The 18,536-nt window shown below is 35.2% G+C and overlaps 4 protein-coding genes across 4 annotated transcripts; 2 read left to right on the top strand and 2 right to left on the bottom strand.

Annotated features, from left to right (window-relative positions):
• Positions 1–3,637: 3,637 nt before the first annotated feature.
• Positions 3,638–6,044, top strand: LOC148563203 (uncharacterized). Its single transcript, XM_088488394.1, has 2 exons — positions 3,638–3,866; positions 5,681–6,044. Exons 1-2 carry the CDS (start codon positions 3,744–3,746, stop codon positions 5,759–5,761), a joined length of 204 nt encoding a protein of 67 aa, XP_088344520.1. The 5' UTR covers positions 3,638–3,743; the 3' UTR covers positions 5,762–6,044.
• A 530-nt stretch (positions 6,045–6,574) lies between these two features.
• On the bottom strand, positions 6,575–8,983 carry LOC107642428 (trihelix transcription factor GT-3b). The gene is made up of 3 exons (XM_016345779.3): positions 8,850–8,983; positions 8,346–8,689; positions 6,575–7,431 (listed from the first exon to the last, which is right to left on the bottom strand). Exons 2-3 carry the CDS (start codon positions 8,679–8,681, stop codon positions 6,838–6,840), a joined length of 930 nt encoding a protein of 309 aa, XP_016201265.1. The 5' UTR covers positions 8,682–8,689; positions 8,850–8,983; the 3' UTR covers positions 6,575–6,837.
• Positions 8,984–10,759: 1,776 nt separating this feature from the next.
• LOC107642427 (FKBP-like peptidyl-prolyl cis-trans isomerase family protein) lies at positions 10,760–13,421 on the bottom strand. Its single transcript, XM_016345778.3, has 6 exons — positions 13,130–13,421; positions 12,959–13,029; positions 12,738–12,824; positions 12,499–12,648; positions 12,051–12,110; positions 10,760–11,951 (listed from the first exon to the last, which is right to left on the bottom strand). The coding sequence occupies exons 1-6, from the start codon at positions 13,404–13,406 to the stop codon at positions 11,898–11,900; spliced, it is 699 nt and encodes a 232-aa protein (XP_016201264.1). The 5' UTR covers positions 13,407–13,421; the 3' UTR covers positions 10,760–11,897.
• Positions 13,422–13,885: 464 nt separating this feature from the next.
• LOC107642425 (phytochrome-interacting ankyrin-repeat protein 1) lies at positions 13,886–16,890 on the top strand. Its single transcript, XM_016345776.3, has 3 exons — positions 13,886–14,624; positions 16,113–16,284; positions 16,357–16,890. Exons 1-3 carry the CDS (start codon positions 14,493–14,495, stop codon positions 16,569–16,571), a joined length of 519 nt encoding a protein of 172 aa, XP_016201262.1. The 5' UTR covers positions 13,886–14,492; the 3' UTR covers positions 16,572–16,890.
• The last annotated feature ends 1,646 nt before the right edge of the window (positions 16,891–18,536 follow it).

Raw genomic sequence — 18,536 nt, 5'->3', positions numbered from 1 at the left:
GAATGATGCCTCGATCCGCTATTTGGTGGTACATCTCGGTAATTGGTGCAGTTAGGGGGCGTGTAATTAGAGAATTTGCCTATTCTTGGTGTCCGGCTGGTCGGCCTCGGGTGGTCCCGTTGATTCTCTTTGGGTGTTGGGTTATGGTGAGGAGCTGAGTTGCCGCGTTGGGTGTTGCCGTGCTGCCGTTTGTTGGCCGCGACGACCTGGCTGACTTCTTCGTCGTTGATGTAATCTTTGGCGACGTTCTGGATCTCATGCATGGTCCATACCGGTCTGGTGGTGAGGTGTTTGCGAAAATCTTCGTTCATTAGCCCATTGGTCAGGCAAAGGCTTGCGACGGAATCCGTGAGTCCGTCGACCGTTAGGCATTCGTCGTTGAAGCTGTCGAGGTATTTTCTTGTGGATTCGTCTTGTTTTTGTGTGACCCCAAGCAAGCTGATGGGGTGTTTGGCTTTAGTGATCCTTGTAGTGAACTGGGCCATGAATTTTCGTGTGATATTGTGGAAACTGGTTATGGATCCGTTTGGGAGGGCGTTGAACCATTTGATCGCTGGCCCGGCGAGGGTTACCGGGAAGGCTCTGCATCGGACCGCGTCGGCCGCTCCTTCTAGGTTCATTCTGGCTTCAAAAGCCGTTAGGTGTTCTTGGGGATCCTTAGTTCCATCGTACTTCATATCGGTAGGTTTGTCGAAGCCTTTGGGGAGTTTTGCTCTTAGGATTCTTTCTGTAAAGGGTGTAGCGCCCATTATTATATGGTCGTTTCTCGTGCGTTTTGTGTCTCGGTGTCGCCGCTCTTCATCTGAGTCGCGCTGGTGGCTTAGGTCTCGGGAAGCGCTACGGTTGTGCCTTTTGCTGTATCGCCGTTCTGGCGATTTTTCCCGTCTGTGGTCGCGCGAGGTGCTGCGACCGTTTCTCGTATCATGTCGCCTAGTCGGTGACCTGCCGTGACGGGATCTTGACCGGGAAGTCGCATGGCTTCCGTGTTCGTTATGGCGTCTGTTTTTGGTGGTCAATTTGCCTTCGAGCTCTTGGACCCGGAGGCAGAGATCTTGGATGATTTGAGCTGCTTTGTCTCTCGTGTTCTCGGGATGTCGTGGTTCCGTCAATATACGATCATTTGTGTGGTGGATAGCGCTCGTTATCCTAGCTTGGTTTGTGACCTCTTGATGTTCTGGGGTCGGATTTCTTGGTCGAGAGTCCTCCTGACTTGAGGAGGCTTCTTCCGGTATGTCCCCCATTCCGATTTAGTCGGCGCAGGTCCCCACAGACGGCGCCAATGTACAAGATGTCTCTGGTACGGGTTGAGAGATGGATCGGGAACCTGCGGGTCGAGGCGGATGCCGGATCACTTGACTGGGGCGATGGGGGGAGGTACCTGCAAAGACACTCCGATGCTCAAGTCAGAATGGGTCTGAGAGGTATAAGGTGTGTGGAATGAATGAATACCTGGAGGGACCTGGGTCCTCTATTTATAGGTGATGGAGAATATCTTATCTTATCTTATTTGGCTAAGATAAGGGAGACGTTTGAATTCGAAAGTCGGTTAGGAATCCGAGAGTGCCGTTTTCGGGCCTTCTAGAAGTGGGGAACGGGTCGGACCCGGGAAACCGGTGTTGGGTTCGGTCTTGGATCCGGGATGGTGGGCCGAATCCGTAACAATATGTGTTTTTAAATCACGTGATAACTAATTTCTTGTATTATTTATATCAATTATTCTATATATACGTTAAAATTAATTGTCAAAATCAGTGTTAATATAGGATATATATTGAAATACAAAATATATTATATATAATATACACACATAGATATAATTAATGGCTAATTTAGTAGTTAATTTTTAGTATATGCACACAAATATAATTATTGTTTAAATTTTTAATATTTGAATTAAGTACTAATTTTATTCTTAATATTTAATATGTCTTATGTTTATCCGAAATATTTTATTTCATCTTATTTTTGTTCTTTAAATAAAATTCTATTTTTTTAAACTTTAGAAAAAGAATTAAGACTCATCCAAATGATTATGAATAAAGACTCAATCTGATTTTTATTCATTTTTATGAAAATTAATGTGATATTTATCCAAAAAAATGAACACTCTGACCTTTAACTTTTTTATTTTGGGATAATATAACATCTTTTCTAAAAAAATCCATTAAATAGTATCAGAAATTACTTTTATAGGGTTTTATTTATATTTTTAAACCCTTACAACACTAACTATGAGTCTATCACTCCTATTACCACTAGTCCACCACTTTCTTCGTCATAGTCATTATCTCTTTTATATCTATTATTTTTATTGTGAAATTATACTTTATTATTATTTTATATTTTATTATTATCATCAATACTAATATCATCAATATTAATGATATTTTTTTTTTTAAAAAATATTCGTATTGCAATTGTGTTTTTTTAACAACATTATTTTTAGAAATGGTCTTTTTTCATTTGATCACTACCACTGAAAGAATTTTTTAAAAATAAATTTATTAATAGTTTGCATAAGAATAATTTTCGTTACTATTTAATAAATTTTTTAATAAAAAGATCATATTGTTCCAAAACGAAAAGATTATGAACAAAAATATCATTTTTTTTAAACAGGAATCTTATTCTTTGTAAAAATGAACAAAAACGATACCATTATTATTCAAAATATTAGAGACTATATCATTATTTTAGCTTTACTCATTATTATTATTTTTTTTAGTAAATACCATTTTAATCCTCAAAAATTTCATATTGAACACTTTAGTTCCAATAAATTTTTATTTTCTAAAAATCTTTAAAAATTATTTTTATCAGGCAAATTAGTCCCTCAATTATTTTAAATTAATTTTTTATGTATTTATTGGACAAATAAATCTCTAATAAATTTTATAATAAAACAATTAACTTTTCAAAAAATACATTCTAAAAATAAATTCGTATTTCTTTAAATCAATATAAGAATTAAATTGTCGGACAAAAATAATTTTTAACCTGAAATTTTTCAAGGATGAGTCTCGGTATTTATTATTATTTTTTTTTTACAATGTGATGCAGGGCTATTTTTGTTTATATTGGAGGAGTGTGTGAGTTGTGCTTGATTATGGTGTATACAGGTGTTAGACACAGGTGTGAGACAGAAAAAAATCGAACAGTCCGATTAGTTTTTGTTTTTTTTTTTTATTTAAAATTAAATTGGACCCTCCGTTTACACTTTTTTTTTAACTGACTTTCGTTTACAATTTTTGTTTTTTTTTTTTATTTTTCCTTTAAATGAAAACGGACCTCCATTTTTAGATTTTTTTTAAAACAAAACGGACCCTCTAAATTTTATTAAAAAAATATTTTTTTATAAATCACCTCTAATTAAATTGTCCGAATTATTTGCTCTAAATTCCTCGACCTGATTTCAGCTTCCTAACACCACGTACAAAAAAAATACCTCTATTTTCTATAACGCTATATCACTCCACACCTTCCTCCATGTTAAAAATAAAAAGCGGACATGCAGTCATGCATAATTCCTGAATGGTTTTTCTTTTCGAAAATATTGTAATTTTGGTAGCCACGAGGGAGGGCCCCACAGAAAGTCCGAAGGAAAGAGAGAGAGGGTCCCACGTAGCGTTCTCTCCCATTCTTCTTCGTATTTCTGCGTTGGTCCTCGCCTTTCTTCCTTTCGTTCTTCTCGATCATCATTTTATCGCCACACTTCACACGTCACACTACTCACAATCCCATCGATGACGCGAGGGAAGCAGAAGATCGAAGCACAGAAGCGTAACGCCGAGAAGAATCAGAAGGCTAAGGGTTCTCAGCTTGAGGCCAGAGCCGTTGGCCTCAAAGTTGTTTGCCCCATCTGCAAGGTCTTCTCAATTTCCCTTTCTCTTCTTTAACTTCTCTTTTATTCCTTGTTTTATTCTCTTTCTAATTGAGGTTTTCGGTTATGGCATCGATAATCAGATCCGTCTTTTGCTCTATTATGTTTGATTTTTACGATAGCGTTCTGTTTGATTCTATTAGTAATTGGTTCTTAGGTCATTCATATGGAGAGATCGTAAATATGGGAAGGCCTTATTAACTGCATGAAACTCGAATTTTCATCTTCATCAAGTGTTTGTGTTTCAAATATTACTAATTAGGTTGATAATCTCATCCAAGTAGTAGCCTTAAGGGTGTGTTTGGGAGATTGGATTTTGGAAGGGACGAAAGGGAAGAGGTTGGCTTGGTGGGTAAAGTGGAAGCGAATCGTTTTTACTCTTCAAGCCTTTCCCTTCTGTCTGTCTTCCTTCGAATGTTGGCTTTGTTATTCTTGGCAGCTTCCAATTCATGGTTCATGGTATAATTTAGCTAATGGGTGCTCATAAATACTGAAATGCATGGAATGAGAATGCAAGTGTGTTTTATAAGAGAAAGCAAAAGGGTTGCAATAATGTTTATTACAAGGCATTTTACTGGGCAACTGTTAGTGTGGATGTCAAAACAATCTGCGTGCAAGTGTTTTGTCTTTATATACTTATCTTTCGCTCACTTATTATGCCTTTATTTGTTGATATGTTGGTGAAATGTTACATTATATATAGGCTTAAATTTAAAGAGTTAGTTTTGAAATGGATTTGTTGGGTTTGCTATCCAATTTGCTTTTGTATGGGTAACTATTTATTGAAAAAGCAAAACAAAATATTGATAGAGTGTGGAAGTTTCAGGGGTTGATTCCTATACTTATTTTTTAAAACGGAAGCATCTCCACAGAAGAATAAATTACAACTTACAAGCTGTATTGATATTAATGAGATAAGCCATCCCCTCCTAATGGGATAAGGCTTTGGTGGTGGTGGTGTTGTTTTGATATGAATGAAAGTATGTATGTAAGCTATGCATAGTCTTCAAGCAGGGGTTATGATGTGCAAACTTCTAAGAGTGGAAGTTAGCAATAAATCAGAAGAGACTAAGCCTTTATGTTCTATGCTTTAAATGGCACATTTACTTGAGCTAACAACTAGCCAAAATTCAAATATCATTATTATACGATAAAGATCATATAGTGCTGAAATACAGGGAAACAAAAGCCGATTAATATTTCTGTATGAATTCATGTTGTTGAAATGCTAATAATATGTGGTGTGCATTGTATGTCATGTATATATCTGTTGTTCAAATCATGTATGTATTCTCAATGAGTCTACAAGTTTATGTATGGGGAGATAGGCACAGCTGCAACAGCAATATGGCGTTTAGCCTGAGAACTATACAAGTGGCTAAGAGAATCACTAACATTTAGCAATTAGCTAGGTTCAGATTAGTCACCATATCCAGTTATTAGAACAACTTTTAATTCTTATGAGCATACAGTTACGACATCTGGCTTAACGTTCCTTTCTAAATTAAAAATTACTCATATTTAAGAAGATAGGTTGCTGTCTAGCGAAAATTGGCTGGTAATTGCAAGTACTAGATGTCTTATACAGTGAATTATTCATTGTCTTTCTGTTGGGTTTTAAGTAAATCATATATGTTTAGTGTTTGAGAGTGGTAAGCAGCAAAGAAAAAGTGTTTGACAGTGGTGGTCTGTTAACTCTGGATGCTTTTGTGGTTTCTTTTGCACCCGTAAATATGTCATTAGAACTATGTGTGTCTGTATTAGGATTATTGATAATGTTGTTTCAATTTGTTTTTTCAGACTCAGCTTGCAAATCAAAACCAGCTTGTTGATCATTATGGCTCCAAACACCCAAAGGAGAAACCTCCCGAGTCAAGCTAATGATTTCTTCTAAACAAAATTAGTATGGAAGTTCCAAAGAAAGAAAAATGAATGTTGCTCTGTGTGCCTCCGTGATTTAAATGTAATTCCTGCACCTAAGCCAAATTGCAACCTGTTTTAATTACATTTTTGTTAATATGCTTTGTTGTAAGATCATAAAGCTAAGGGTGTTCAAAACTGATTCTAATGGAGACGAGAATATTATCAGCTTGTACCAGTGCAGGCTAACTGAAGCCGCTCTGCAACATTGCATTAAGTAACATCCCTTTGCACAAACTCAAAATCATACCTAGAATTTGTCAATTTCTCGTTCTCTTCTCTTGCGAAACCTAATATGAACCTGGGAGTTACAGGTCAACTTTTGTTGGCATTTTCATCTATCATACAAAAGTAATCTAATGACTAAGGTTCTTAATTTTTTGGGTACTAGAGAATTATGTATTTTTTAACCTATTATCTGTTCTTCCATTAATGCCAATCGTATCGTTTGTGCTTCACTGTGAGGTCAGAAGTTTTTTCAACAAATTTTGTTATTCGTTTCACCTGGTGACAGATTTTAGAAACAGATACTATCTACGGCCACTAAATATAGGTTACAATCTAAAACCATCTCTGCTGAACACTTTATTATACTCGCTCTTTAAATCGGTTGTATCATGATGTGAAAATAGATGAGGTCAAACCAAAAAGGACCTGTCTTCTCGTGATCACTGATGATGAAATTTATTCGCAAACACAGATCTCATTTCATACAACGAAGTAAGAAGATTTCTTTCCTTTTTTCTTTTCTTAATTAATGAATATACCAAAAATCATACAAACAGCTATAATCCGCACCTTGACTTGGTTACAGCAACTGTCCATAGTCCATACACAATCTGTTTGTATCAATTTTCAGTTCATATTACTCCTATAATATTCAATATATCCACTATACCCATTCGATTTTTCCTTTCCAAGATTCTCTATTGTAACCAAAAGCCACTATCAAAGTTGGCTTAACCTTGGCTAAACATATAATTAATGAAAGCATCAAATAATTAACTGAAACTAACTGTTCAAGTCAGTTACCACATTTAGTTAGATTCATGTATGAGTTTGTTCAAAAGAGTTGTCAACAAAGCATCCCTCCTCTCTGCCCGGCTCTCTTCCCTCATTCTCCTCTGTTCTTCCCGCTCCCTCCATGTCTGTTCAATCATTAATCTCTCCCTCTCAAGTTTCTCCATTGTGTGCCTCCATTCCTGCTCAAAAAGCTGTCTTTCTTGGGCACGCCTATCCATCATTTCCCTCCATTGCATCTCCATCCTTAGCTGCTGCTGGAAAAATTCATTGAGCATTTCCTGAATATTACTAGCAGTATTACTGAAAGTATTTGATGGATTGTTTGCCTTTGAAGACTTATCAGTTTTGTCAACTTTCCTTTTACGAGCATTGCTTCTAGAAGGCTTCTCCTCTTCACTGTCATCTTCTACCTCCTCGTCATCTTCAGAGTACTCTTCTGAGGACCGTTCTCCACTTGACCTTTTCACCCCTTTCTTTGTTTGAGCTGAACGAGCCTCAGATTCTAGATGCAGTCGTTGCATATTACGTGCTCTTTCAGTAAATACTGCATGCAATTCTTCGAAAAATGGACATTGCCTACTATGCTCTGGATCAGATGTCTCTTTTCCCTGCACAATATCAATAGATGATTACATGCAATAAAGGAAATGACCGCTCCCAGCTTAAAGATATGGCCTTTCTTCTGCATTTTCAGTGACACAATTTTCTTGCATATCCAACAATACACATCATTTTGACAGGTAAAAGAGAGCATACAGCACACTAGAGACCAACAATTCCATCTTTAAAGTAGCATATAACAATTAAATGTGTGGCAAAATTTACTAGAGAGAGATAGATAAAATACATCTAAATGCATTAATTGCTGATTATTATTCTTCCCTTCCTCTAATTTTTAAACTCCACGAAGAACACTCTTAACCAATTAATTCGGCATATAAAGGTTTATAGTAGCGCTGGTTGTTCCTCTTCCTCCTATTTATAAACTCCACCAAGCACACTCTAAACCAAATTACTTCTGTATATAAAGGTTCATAAATATGAAGCACTATGCAATTCGGTATTCCAAATTTCACACTCATTTTCCCAAAATAACCATAACATAATATTCCGCAGTTCCTTAATTCTTCTCTATGGGAAAAAGAAATGCCAATGCCACACAAGGCTGGTGGAGATATCATCGCTCCTGTTTGCAAAATCAGGTCATAAATAACTAACAAAATACTAGTCCATTAGGGGTACATTTAGGATTCATTGTATGAAATTTCGTAAAAAAACTAGCTTTAACATTAACATAAACTCAGAGGAATAAGGGCATCTTAAAAACGCACACAAGAAGCACAAAGAATATCACGATGTAACCAACAACAGAAACATGTATATCAGAAGGCCCCAAATTTCTAACCCTAAAATCTAAGCTTGCTCAAGTAGGTCGAAAACATAAAAGTGAAAATTCGAGTAAAACAATGAAATGAAATCCAATAAAAAAATGCAAACACAAATCGATGAGATAGAGCCACACCTTATAGCGATTAACGAGGTTCTTCCACTTGCATTTGCACTGTTCGGGGCTCCTCCTGAAGCCTCTCTCCCTCATCTTGGAGCTCACAACCTCCCAAAGCGTCTTGTTCCGCTTCGATGCAGTGAAGTCCCTCTCAAGCTCCGCGCGTATCGCTATGAACTCTCTCGTCTCCTGCTGGCTCCACTGCGGCTGTGCCGGAACCCTCTCCTCTCTCCCTGCCGTCGTCGGCGATATCTCGCCGGAAATCACCGACGATGTCGCCGGGTTCAACATCTGCGGCTGCGGCGGCGCCACCATGGCCAGGCGAGCCGCTCGGGCGTCCTCGCCACCGAACATTGATCTCTCTGCTACCACGACGTTTAGGATTAGGGTTTTCTGCTTTTAATCGAAACCAAACCAAGGAACTGGAGATTTGGAGTGGTAAAGCAGAAATTTGATGCTAGAGAAAAGAAATAGATAAATAAAAAAATAAAAAGCTCCTTTTCCTCCTCCTTTATGCTTTACCAATTTTTCTTTGTCGACAAGATAGGAATGATTGACATTTCACGGTCTCCACATTGATGTTTATGAAGAGCCAGAGTCTTTTGCATTCACACACGAGAGCTAGTAACTTTGTTTAGTTTAGGAAGAACTTTAAGTATTCTTGGAATATGGATGTTTTAGTAATTTTAGCAATAAATTTTATAAATAATTATAATATATTAAATTAAAATTATTATGATATTGATATTTTAAGAATATTTAAATTTTTTATGAATAATATATATATTAAAATATAAAATATATATCAAAAATAAATATATTTATATAAATACATAATAATTAATTTAAAAACTGATTTACGGTTTAAATTTAAAGGATTTCTTTTGCAAAAGAAATATTTTTTTTTGCTGGAAGAGGTGCATAAAGTAAATTAAAACTAAAAGGTAAACATTTATCAATTGGAAGAAAATGAACTTTAAGAATTTTTTTTTGGGACAAATTATATTATTAAATTAGTTGAGACTCAAAATTATATAATTGTAACAATTAAGTTTTGCTTATATGCGTGTGTAATTTTTTTTTTATATAAATCGTTAGGAGTGGTAGGGTTTTAACTCTAAAACATGCATGTAAGCAAATTTTAATTGTTATAACTTATAATTATGTAATTTTGAGTTTCAATTGATTTAATAATGTAATTTATCTTTTTTTTTTCTCTAACCATCTCTCGTTGAGGAGACGAGTTGCTGATCAATAATTTTCCAAAGATCTTTTCACTTTTCGTCAACTAGATTATCAGATAAAGCAAGAACAAAAGTCTAACAATTCACTACCACTTGAATAGATATAATAATAGGTAACACTATCCATAATAAATCGATGTAAGCACAATATTTAATCATTCTATAATTCATAAACATACTAATAAAAAATAAAATACAAAATTAAGTTCATATTAAAATTAAAAACAACAAAATTCATCTTAAAATTACAAAAGAGAGAGGATATGAATTTAACCTCCATCAATTTCATTATACATGTATAATAATTTTTAATTATATACTATAATATATTACAGGTACGAGTAAATAAAATAGCATTAAATTTAAATCCGCACACGGGTATTAGCAGCTCAATCAGCTCTACTCTCAACCTAACCTGTTGCGGATTGAGTTGTCAACTCTAGTCTGGTCAAATAGGCTGGATCAACTGGATCAAATTGCATGCACTCGAATAAGATTAGTATTGTCCTACATGAAGATGAAGTGGTAGGCACACCAGAAGTAAGGATAAGACACCATGTCCTCATGGATTCTCGGAGTTTCATGGAGTTTAGTGTTGATTCAAGGGTGTCCGTTATGACTTATGAAGTTTCTCTCTGCAAAAATTTTGTCAATGAGACTCTTATCTTTGTGTACGAAAATTCAGTCTTCATCACTATTTTCTATCAGAACTTAGGATATCATTACTAGTTGCTAGTGTAGAGGTTAGAGCCAATTTTTAAGAATGGGGTTTAAAATAAGAAAACAATGTAAGAAGGAATTAAGAACGACAATTTTGAAACCAATGACTCCATCATTAAATTAGGGACATACTCGCAGCACCATTTTCTCACCAATAAAAACAGTTTGACTATTTTTTAGTTGGGGACATAATCTGATCAAAAATCACATTCATTCGTTCAGATTTTTATTTCTCAGTTTAACATTTTTTACAAAGACTATTCTAACAATTATCTCATTAGCAGCGACCACAATAATTTGACCAACTTAAAATGATAACCAAATAAGTCTATATGAATAGAAAATTTTCAAAAACGAATACATTACTACGTAACTTAGTTCATTGAAAATTTGAACTACTGTTGCATTTTTAAAACTATTTTGAAATCTACTAATCTAATTCCTATTTATAAATTATAATGATTCCTATTTGTTGGATAAGATAAAGTATTGCGGAAGTATATCAATTACAGCTCCAAATGCTTGATAATTTGATATCAAATGATTTCTAACAAAGTATCACGCAAATAGATCTTCATAAAAATGACGGATACAACAAATATGTAGAAAAGCGCTCTGCTTTGCTCTTCTTACAAGTCAAATCTCACAGTTCATCTACCTTTTAAGTTTGCTTGAGGGTCCAATTATATTTCTCCCTAATCTGCACAAAAAGAACCTGAAACAAGAGTTCTAACATATAGTGCACCATTAAGAAAAAAGACAAGTAAAGCGGAAAAAAGCCGTTCTTTTCTTTTCTAGACACACAACACAACAGAAGACATCAGCCACTTGGTCCCATTACTTCCATTGGTATCATTAATAAACTTGAGAAATTACTCTTCTTCCAATAACTATGTACAGTTAGTAATGTGGATTGTTGACAGTTGACACCAGGCAACTCAAAATCATAGTTAAAATATGATCCACAATGCTTACTTGCAGTACAAGAGACCATAAATTTTCTCTCTCCACCATCTCTACCCTTCCAACAAATTGAGATGCATAACATACAATCTACTATAATAATTCAAGAAAGTATAGTGTGTACTAAATTCAAAGACATAGCAGTATGCAAATGGCATTAGCAAAGTGCAATTGAGAGTGGAACCAGAAACAAACAACACAAACCTGTTGAATTGTGGAATGTGGAATGTGCTTTCTATTTTTTGGTTAATAAAAAAAGCACTTTGGGGTTTGTCTAAACCTGCCAAATAAAAGTTATTTGAGCCATGAGGAGTGAGGACTGAGCAGGTTTTGGTTAATAAAAGTTAGTATCTGTAGTTAGTTAAATGCCAAAAACTACCCAGTCCAACACAGATGATCATGTTAGTTTGTTTTGGTTTTTATGCCATTATATACCTTCCACAAATAAGGAATAATTTTGCAGCAGCATGTGAAAGTGTTACTAAGAATAAGTTCACGTTAAAGTTGCAGGCAAAGATAAAGGGAAGTACATCAATCTCACAATAAAAATGGACATAGGGTTTCTCGCCCCTATTCCAAGAAAAAAGGTAATAATTGAGAAGGAATAGGCATGAGAAGTACTAAACGATAAAGTTGTTGGTCTTCAGGTATCTACAATTTGCAAAAGCTCAACATTTAATTCAAATGTAGCTCCAGGCTGCAAGCAACATCATGAACAACAATGTTTTAGCCATGTGCTTAATTCACCAACTATAACATACATTGGTACATAAAGAAGAGTGGGTAGGGTTTTTACCGGAATCTCATTCATTCCCCTTTGACCATACCCACTCTCTGCAGGAACAATCACAGTTCGCTGAATGCAATGCATCAATTAACAGTATTAGATAGATGAAGCAATCTCTGTAAAATATTAGAGACACTATAACAATATAATTGAAGAGTAAAGACTTAATTTGGTCCTCAAATCTCATTTGACCTTATTTGGTATTTCAAATTTGACTGTGTATAAAGTTGGTTTCTCAGTGTATTTCCACCACAACGCTATGAATGGAATGCTATATGGAGAGGTGTCACACTGAAACGAAATTGACTCGCTACCATGTCGCAGGACTAATCTTATACACGGCGTAAAATCTGGAGGACTAAATTGGGTTAACTGAAATTTGAGAGACAAAATTGAGTCGTGTGCATCAAATTTGAGGGACCAAACCAAGTTTGTACTCGCATAAGAAATGAATCACCTTTCCACCAACACGCATTCCTTCAACAATAGTGTACATAGCCGGTGGAGGTTTTGGTGCTGCTTGTGCAGAGAATAGACCGTTCGGGTTGTCTACAAATTCCCGCTTCCTTTCCTTCCCTGGTGGAGCTCCCACCTTAAATTCATATGGCTTTCAATACCATCAAGCAAAAGCAACCTTGCATCAGCACAAAAACTGAACAACACATAACAATTAGCTGAGATTAGAACATACATTACCTGAGCAATGATACGATTTCCAGCAAGAAGTTTAGATTCTCGGCTTGATACCGCGGTAATTCCGCGATATAAGCAATCAAAATGTACCTGTCGATCACAACTAGTATAAACAATGAACAGTAAATAAAAAGAATTACTATGCCACCAATCAACAATAATAAAATAGAGAAACCATGCTGATGACACATTCCAACAGTTAACTAACTAACTAACTAACTAACCTGAACGGTTGATCCCTTTTCAGCCACTGGACCTTTCCCTTCCACCAAATCATAGTATTTCAATCCATCCTCTGAATCACGATCGCAATCACAATCACAAAATAACTATTTTAATTCATTCTAACTAACAAATTGATCAGGAATGTGAATTGCAGTGAGGTAAGGACTAACGAGTAGTAATGTATTGGTCAAGAGGGATGTTCTTCTTGTTGCGCCTCTCCCTGGCAAGTGCTGGCGAATCGGAGAGCAAAACGGAAGTCATGAAAGGCAATGATGAAATCAGAACCGCCATGGACCTTCTCGTAATCTGTTGATGAGAATAAGATCCTGAAGCTGAAACCGTCACTGCCACCTGTCTCGCACCTCCATCATCGACGCTACACCTCCATCCATTGTAACTGCAACTGCAACTCCAAATGGAAATGGATGCCATTTGCATTCCACACATGCCTCTCCTCTCCACCTGTCTTTTATTACTACGCCCTATCCGTTAACAACCTAAATTACTCTTCTGCCCTTTTCACCCTCCCCTCTTTCTTTCTTTTTTCCCGCACAAGCCACAACCAAATTAAAACTAATTTGATCATGCTTATTCAGATAATCATCATAATTAAGATAAATATACTAAATCATTTCACAATTTACCTAATTTTAAAGTAAAGATTCAAACAAACAATTTTAATAAAATAAGTGGTTTAAAATCGATTCCAAAAAAAAACTATGTAGAACTGATTTTAAATTTAGTCTTTTTATGAATTCGATTTTCCTAATTTTAAAACATTAAACTATATTTATCTTATTTTACTTTTAAAAATTGAATTTAACTAATAAAATCTGAACCACTAAAATTACTTTACAAGCAAATCTAACGGTGTAGTGTTGAGGACATCACATGATCCCAAACATGTGAGGGAGCACTGTATCCTTGACCCACTAACTACTAACACGCCACAATTGTGAAACAAATTATCATCGAGTTCATTCCGCACCCGTTATATCTTTGCCCAATTGTTATCGCTTCGGTACGCTGCGTCTGCTTGCTAGGGTTTCCTATCTTCTGATCTCCATGTTTCCATCAACCCTAATCCTAATCAAGAAAGGATTCATCTGATTCCCATTAATCACCTCAATCCCCTGATTCCACTCTCAATACTCCTCTTGCTTCATCAAAAACCCTAATATTCGCATCATCAATTATGATCATCAACTCGTCTCCCTTCATGAACTCCGTCCTTGTCCTTCAGAACCTTCGCGTATTCGGTCCTGGTTTGAATCCTTTTAATCCCTATTGCGTCGCTCATCACTCTCGCTAATTTCTCCCTTTATACGTCTATTACTGCTCTGATTTCTGTTAGTTTTCCCGTTTCTCGTTCGTTTAATATGTAAACACGTAAAAAAGAACAAGATTTTGTTGTCTGTTTCCCGCGAAAACAAAGAATAGTTGTTTTGGGGATTTGTATTCTAGGGTTTTTTTATTGGATCGTCGTTTTTATTTGGATTGGGGTGTCGTTTTTGGGTGTTGGATTGAGAAAAGATGCTGGAGGCGCAGCCAGTGTTGTTCAGGAGAAGCCCGTCGAGGAGGCGCATGCTGAGGCCTGGCGTTGGTACCGACGATAGAGGTTGGACTTCTCTTCATGTTTGCGCCCGCAAAGGTGATCTCAAACTGGTGAGTTTCTTCAGTTTCATCAACCCCTCTTTTATGTTGTTGTTGTTGCTGCAAAATTTCTATCATGTGAGACTCTGTTTTCGGGTGCCTAGGAAAAATAGAGAGGCTTCATGATGAGATGCTTCAAAGTTATTTGTCTGCGAGGTTACTGAACGTTTGGGTTTACTCTTATGAATTGATGTATTGAGATATTCACAATTCAAGTTCACCTAAACTCATGTGAGCTTCACGAGATTAGTTAAACTCTCAAGTTTAGTTATCCTGGTTGTTTGATACACCCCACAATTGATGATTGTTTTTGTTAGGATGCTTTATGAAGCTATGTATTTGGATTGGTATTCAATTTGCTGGTAGATTGGATTTGGATTCCGATGATCCTATTCTTATTGTTGTTAAGCTGTTACCTTTTGGTTTCGTACTTGTTACGTACTTTCAGTTGTATCATATACTAAGGAGAGGAGTAGTAGACAGAATTTGATGATGCTCAGGTTAGATTGAACCGTAGGCTTGAATCTTGTCAAAATAGCAAGGAAGTAGTATGATGGATGAATATTACAATCTACAAGTATTGGCTTCTGACTCATCAGTACTTTCTTGAAACTTCTTTAAACTGAGATTTATTGCTAAAATTATCATCCATTGTTACATCCTAACTTCTACTTTAGATATCATCAGATTATAAAGGAGGAATAAGAGTCATGATTCATGTGATCATAGAATGGACAGAAGTGGTTTCATATAGGATTTTTTCTCTTAAATTGTTAAACCTGGTAATAAGAATGCTGTACGAAGAGAAATATTTTAAATTTAATTGTTCAGTTTCTTTAGTTGTGGGGGAACCAATTCCAAGGATGACAGGGTTGACTGTTGAGCACTGCAAGCAAAAACCCACTATTCACCAGTAGTTCATGGTTGTTGGCAGAAATTTGTTAGTCAAGTAGGTTTAAGCTAATGTTTATGATGAGTCCGTTTGATATGTGTATGTAGGGATGGGATTTTTTATTGGAAAAGAGAGGAGGAGGAGTGGGGGGGGGGTAAGAAACATGTTTCTCAATCCTAGGAAGCTACAGGATCTCATGTGCAAAGGATCTAAGCTTTTTTTTCAAAAGAAAAAACAAGTATTTGGGGTATAAATGTTCTGTTGAGTTTGGAGATGGTGCACAGTTTAAGCCTTAGTTCAGTATGGTACAATAGTGAAATCGCTGTCTTGTGACCTGCACCCTTCTATTTGTGGAGATAGCTTCCTCTCATGGTGTTGTGGATGCAAATGTCTAGTAGACCTTACTCCTTTAGAATATTGTAAAAATTTTGTTGCTAATTCCTACAGCGCATGAATCTCTTCTGTGTTCTCTTCCACTGTTGTTCATTTGTAAACCATGGGATGATTCTTTCTTTATAGTTATAATTGTTTCATATTTGGGAAACTAGGGTTTGGTTTTGACAATTTAGTTGCATAAGAGCATCTGTTTATATTGTGTTCTTGAACAGGTAAAAAAACTTCTTGATGAAGGAATGGATGTCAATGTGACTGCATGGGGCCCTAAATCACAAGGCGTGACCCCTCTTCACCTTGCTGCTGAAGGTGGCCACCTTGGAGTGATGGATGAACTGCTGGAACGTGGTGCTGACATTGATGCTAGAACAAAGGGTGCTTGTGGCTGTAAGTTATCTACCTATCATATAGGGATCTTACATATTTCATATTGATACATGTTTTCTTCTCTTAAACCAGGGACACCACTCCATATTGCTGCCAAAGAAAGGAGGAGGGATGCTGTGAAATTCTTGGTTGAGAACGGAGCTTTCTTGCCACCTGATATGAACGATAGCAGATTCAATCCCCCGCTTCATTACTGCCCTGGACTTGAATGGGCCTACGAGGAGTTGAAGCGACTTCGATGTGAGGACTTGTCATCAGGGGATACATCTTACAGTTCTGAAAACTAATTTGCTCTTTCATGGATGTTGCTTGGTGCTTGGATGTCTTATGTCAATAAGTGAAGAAGTGAGATAACAACTTATTTTTTACAGTGTATGAATAAGTTGTTGCATGAATGAGGACATCAGCATTTTAATATGTTGGGCTCTTGCTATAGGAACGATGTTATATAACTGTTAATGTGCTATACTTGGATGTTGTGCGATTATTATCATTTGTGCATTGTCTGAACTCTGTTCTGAAGCTAACTATGTAAGTATTGATGTTTTGAATGCGTATTTTTCTGTTGAACAACTACAGAACAAGGGTGTCTTTCAAGTTTCACAACGTCGTTTTAATATTCTCTTATTTCTATTGGTCTTCAAAATTAAGTTTAACAGTGCCTGTTTTCATGCGTTGCAGCTTAAGAGAGTATTCTATAATACTACGATCTCCTGTTACAATATAACATAACGGTAGGCAGGTGAGAGTTAAGGGTGGAAAAAGGTCAGTCTATTGGCCAGAGCGGATTTGCAGACTGTTATAAGCTATTTAGGACCCGTTTGCGAAGTATTAAAAGTAATTTTTTTGAATTTCTGATTTATAAAAAGTAGTAGTATTAATGTCTTATAGAAAAGTTTTAAGAAAAATAATTTCTTTTTTAATACTACTATCACATTTTTATAAAATAAAAATTTTTAGAACTAAAAATTCAAATACAAAATAATTTATTTATAAGTTATTTTTAATATAATTATTTATTTTTTAAGTTATTTTTTCAAAAGGAGTTTAATTAAACTGTTATTCAAAATGTTGGTGAGTATTAAACTTACCTTTTTTAAAGGTTTGATCATTTAAAAAATAAATAAAAAATGAATAAATATATAATGTCAAGATACAATATATTAAATTCGATGTCAAATTCAATATCCGAACTTAGAATATGAAAATAAAGGGACACTATCCATGAAAAAAAAATTCTTTGTAAAAAAAACACATATATCTCAAAATGGAAGACTACATCAATATCTAAAGTTGTAATAAATAAATTAAACATAACATCAAATAAAAGTTAATAATCATTAAAATAAAAACAAAGTAAAGGTGAGTCTAGCAATTAATCGGAAATTCTGAAAACTTGAAAATAATTTCATTTTTTTCCAACACCTTGAAAAAAAAACACACGTATATAAACAATCTAAATATAAATATGATATACTGTTAGTGTAAAGTAGTTTTACACTTGCATCAAATTAGATAATGTTACCGTCTCAATAGTCATCCAATTAAATTCTACAAACAAATGCTTCTAATTTTCCGATAAGTACAATACAGAATATTCAAACAAAATTATGGTTATACTTTAGCATAAATTACACGGTACCTCATACATATATTATGAAAAGTCAACTTTATTAATATGCTTCAAGCCTTCAACTACTCACGTCATGGCAACATCATTTTTTCCACAATTAAAATCCTTTACCCCATGAGTTTCTTCTATGATCTTTTTCATATGTTTCCTATCATTTGTTTTTTTTTTTGTAAAACACTTGTTTTTCTTTTCTCTTTGTTTCTTTTCTTTCTCCTTTTTATCTGTTCTATCCCGAATTTGGGTGATAGGGAGTTTTTTTTGTCAAAAAAATATCTCAATTCCTCCCAACTTTGTAAAGTCATTATTTTGAATTTGACTTCTATTAAGTTCACCATATCTATAGTGTCATTTAAAATTTGAAGCTTTCATTATACATGGTTTTAAATAAATAAAAAAAAAAGCTTTGATGCTGTTTAACATTTGCAGGAATGGTAAATCTCAGCCTGTTATGATCTACCATTGTTTTAATGAAAATGGAAAAACTAATAAATTAGCTTGGTTTGATTTCCTATAAGTATCTATTTATCTTCGGCAAATGTTGAATCAAACATTTTTTTCCCTTTGAGTACACATAATTGACCAACCTTACAAGAAATTTACACTATAGAGTAATACACGC

The sequence above is a fragment of the Arachis ipaensis genome, chromosome B5, assembly GCF_059453495.1.
Source record: "Arachis ipaensis isolate K30076 ecotype BB chromosome B5, ASM5945349v1, whole genome shotgun sequence".
NCBI lineage: Eukaryota > Viridiplantae > Streptophyta > Magnoliopsida > Fabales > Fabaceae > Arachis > Arachis ipaensis.
The sequence above is the reverse complement of the archived record's forward strand: the minus strand, read 5'-3'. Positions and strand labels throughout refer to the sequence as shown.

Bases quoted from the DNA above. Each gene is read 5' to 3' on its own strand.
- LOC148563203 (XM_088488394.1), top strand. From the start codon at position 3,744: ATGACGCGAGGGAAGCAGAAGATCGAAGCACAGAAGCGTAACGCCGAG. The intron at 3,867-5,680 runs GTCTTCTCAATT...TTGTTTTTTCAG, and splicing joins TTGTTTGCCCCATCTGCAAG to ACTCAGCTTGCAAATCAAAA.
- LOC107642425 (XM_016345776.3), top strand. From the start codon at position 14,493: ATGCTGGAGGCGCAGCCAGTGTTGTTCAGGAGAAGCCCGTCGAGGAGG. The intron at 14,625-16,112 runs GTGAGTTTCTTC...GTTCTTGAACAG, and splicing joins GCAAAGGTGATCTCAAACTG to GTAAAAAAACTTCTTGATGA. The intron at 16,285-16,356 runs GTAAGTTATCTA...CTCTTAAACCAG, and splicing joins AACAAAGGGTGCTTGTGGCT to GGACACCACTCCATATTGCT.
- LOC107642428 (XM_016345779.3), bottom strand. From the start codon at position 8,681: ATGTTCGGTGGCGAGGACGCCCGAGCGGCTCGCCTGGCCATGGTGGCG. The intron at 7,432-8,345 runs GTGTGGCTCTAT...GATATTGTGCAG, and splicing joins ACCTCGTTAATCGCTATAAG to GGAAAAGAGACATCTGATCC.
- LOC107642427 (XM_016345778.3), bottom strand. From the start codon at position 13,406: ATGTGTGGAATGCAAATGGCATCCATTTCCATTTGGAGTTGCAGTTGC. The intron at 12,111-12,498 runs GTGATTCATTTC...CATTGCATTCAG, and splicing joins GAATGCGTGTTGGTGGAAAG to CGAACTGTGATTGTTCCTGC. The intron at 11,952-12,050 runs GTAAAAACCCTA...TGTTGCTTGCAG, and splicing joins GGGGAATGAATGAGATTCCG to CCTGGAGCTACATTTGAATT.